Source organism: Sinocyclocheilus rhinocerous, unplaced genomic scaffold, assembly GCF_001515625.1.
Source record: "Sinocyclocheilus rhinocerous isolate Xijiao unplaced genomic scaffold, SAMN03320098_v1.1 scaffold5608, whole genome shotgun sequence".
In the NCBI taxonomy this organism is placed as follows: Eukaryota; Metazoa; Chordata; class Actinopteri; order Cypriniformes; family Cyprinidae; genus Sinocyclocheilus; species Sinocyclocheilus rhinocerous.
Window position 1 is genome coordinate 5,720 of NW_015631100.1, and position 2,104 is coordinate 7,823.

General features: G+C 36.2%; 1 protein-coding gene across 1 annotated transcript in view; it reads left to right on the forward strand.

Moving 5' to 3' along the window:
* Window positions 1-318, forward strand: part of LOC107741604 (uncharacterized) — a 4,531-nt gene extending 4,213 nt beyond the window's left edge. The window contains exons 4-5 of the mRNA XM_016554363.1: window positions 97-157; window positions 237-318. Coding sequence (XP_016409849.1) covers window positions 97-157; window positions 237-268 — 93 coding nt within the window. The 3' untranslated portion in view covers window positions 269-318. The remainder of the gene's footprint in view (window positions 1-96; window positions 158-236) is intronic.
* Window positions 319-2,104: the final 1,786 nt, after the last annotated feature.

Below are 2,104 nucleotides of genomic sequence, written 5' to 3' on the forward strand. Positions count from 1 at the left end.
CTTTGATTTCACTCCCAGTTTCACGGATTGGGTCGGTTCTTTCTCCTGATTGTGTCTATCATCATCTTTCCTGCAGTTATTGTGATTATTGTTGAGTTTGCAGCGTTTGCTGCTCCTACTGTGATTCTTCTTCAGATCGTCTGTGCAAGAAGAGCTGGTGAGTTTTTCAGATGATTCACATTGATCTTTAATAATCTGAGAGCTCAGTGATGATTTTGTGTTGAATTATTTTGCAGGGAGGAAGGACTCGCAGCACCAGAGGAAATAGTGATGAATACAATATTAGAATAAATACTCGCTACAAATAACAAATTACAGCAAGATTTATCTTCATCTCAATGATATTATGAATATTTGCATGCAGCTTTCAAGGATATTTGCTGCATATACATATAATACAGTATGTGGTTAACCTTGATTCATCTAATTGTTGCATTAAACTGTTTACAGAAGGCTTTTTAAATGTTGTATAGTCCATTTTAACTGATGTTGTGACACATGTCTGTTAGTTATTGTATGACATATTTACAGATGTATGTTTTTTTTTTTTATTCGTTCACTGATCATTTCAATCCAGTGACAAATCCTTACTTATGAAAATATATGATTTTCTTCCCCACATACATCGTACTGTAACATATTTTTATGTCAAATACCATACGCAGAATTATAAATTCACAAACCTCTTCTTTTGTCTTCAGATATGTGCTGAATACTTATTTGAGTCTATTTCACAGTCTAAACGTGGTTGATAATAGATTTTAAATAGTTTACTTTGTGTAAACTCTTGATTACAAACATCTAAAAAATTAAAGAAAAAAAAAAACAGTGCACCTTTGTATTTTCCCCGTGTGTTATTTTCCTTCTCTCGACGCTTTACACTCCAGTCCAGCAGGGGCGCCACCATTAATCCTCAGAGGAAGAAGATTCGTTTCACTAGTGGTGGCGGGATGAAACCTCGTGAAGCTTTCTAGTGGTGGCGAGATGAAGCCTCGTGAAGCTTTTGAAGCTTTGCAGACAGATGTGTTGAAAAGTAGTTCATTTATTTCAATGCACGCTAGCGCCACCTGCTGGTTGATGCCAATAAGCTGCAGAAAAACATTGTCAGGAGTGTGTCAGCGTTAAAATGCGCGCTACATGGTTAAAAAAGGCTTGATACAGTAACACACACTCTCACATAGTGAACACGTAAAATAAATGAATATATTCTTTGAAGTTTTTAATATGTTTTTTACTTTTGTAACTTATTATTTGTAAATCAGTGGTCTCAAAGCTCTGCACAGTTTAGCTCCAAACAGCTCCAACTCACTCCTGCTATCTTACTTTATCTGTTATTGGTATTTCATCCTCTAGTGATAACCATACGCTTAACAATGGAATTCGGTCTGTAGATGCATTAATTAGCATTTCCTTCCATTGTGAATGTTTATCTTCTGTCCCTGTTAAATTTCTCACTTTTTTTATGACTTCTGCTCTTATAACAAGTCCTGTGCACTTATGTAATAAGCTATATCCTCTCAATTTAAACATGCATTTTCTGTCTCTTTACTAACACAATCTGTATCTGCACTATTATGCTCTCCTGACCTCTTAGGTCCTATCTGCTTTCTAACTGCATTTGTCAGCTGCTGCTCCAGCAACCTTGCCTGTATATGTGTTTCTTCTCTTGTGTTACAGACTCTGAATGCCTAACTGAATTCCTCTCGTTCCAGCAGCAGGAGTAATAGACTGCCTTCTATTGTTTCTGCACTGTCCCAGCTTTCAGATGTTTCTGATTCTAATCACACTATAGCTCGCTGTCTCCAGCTCCCTAACTATTTTTCTATTAACTTTCCTACAATATTACCTGTTTTACTGATTTCGACTAGTCGTTCTCATTTACCCAGAAGTTAAAATATGATCAATCTTCCTATCCCACTATCTCATTAGGTCTCTTCCTCTCTTCTTAGTACTGGGATTTTTATATTTGATCCCTCTAATTTCAGCTTTTGGCCAATCATTCTGAATTTGTTTAGGTACTCTCCTTAGCTGCAATATTTCTCCTTTCTTACTGTAATGTATGTCACAGTCTTGTATCCCTCTGTATTTCTAATTACGTCTCTTT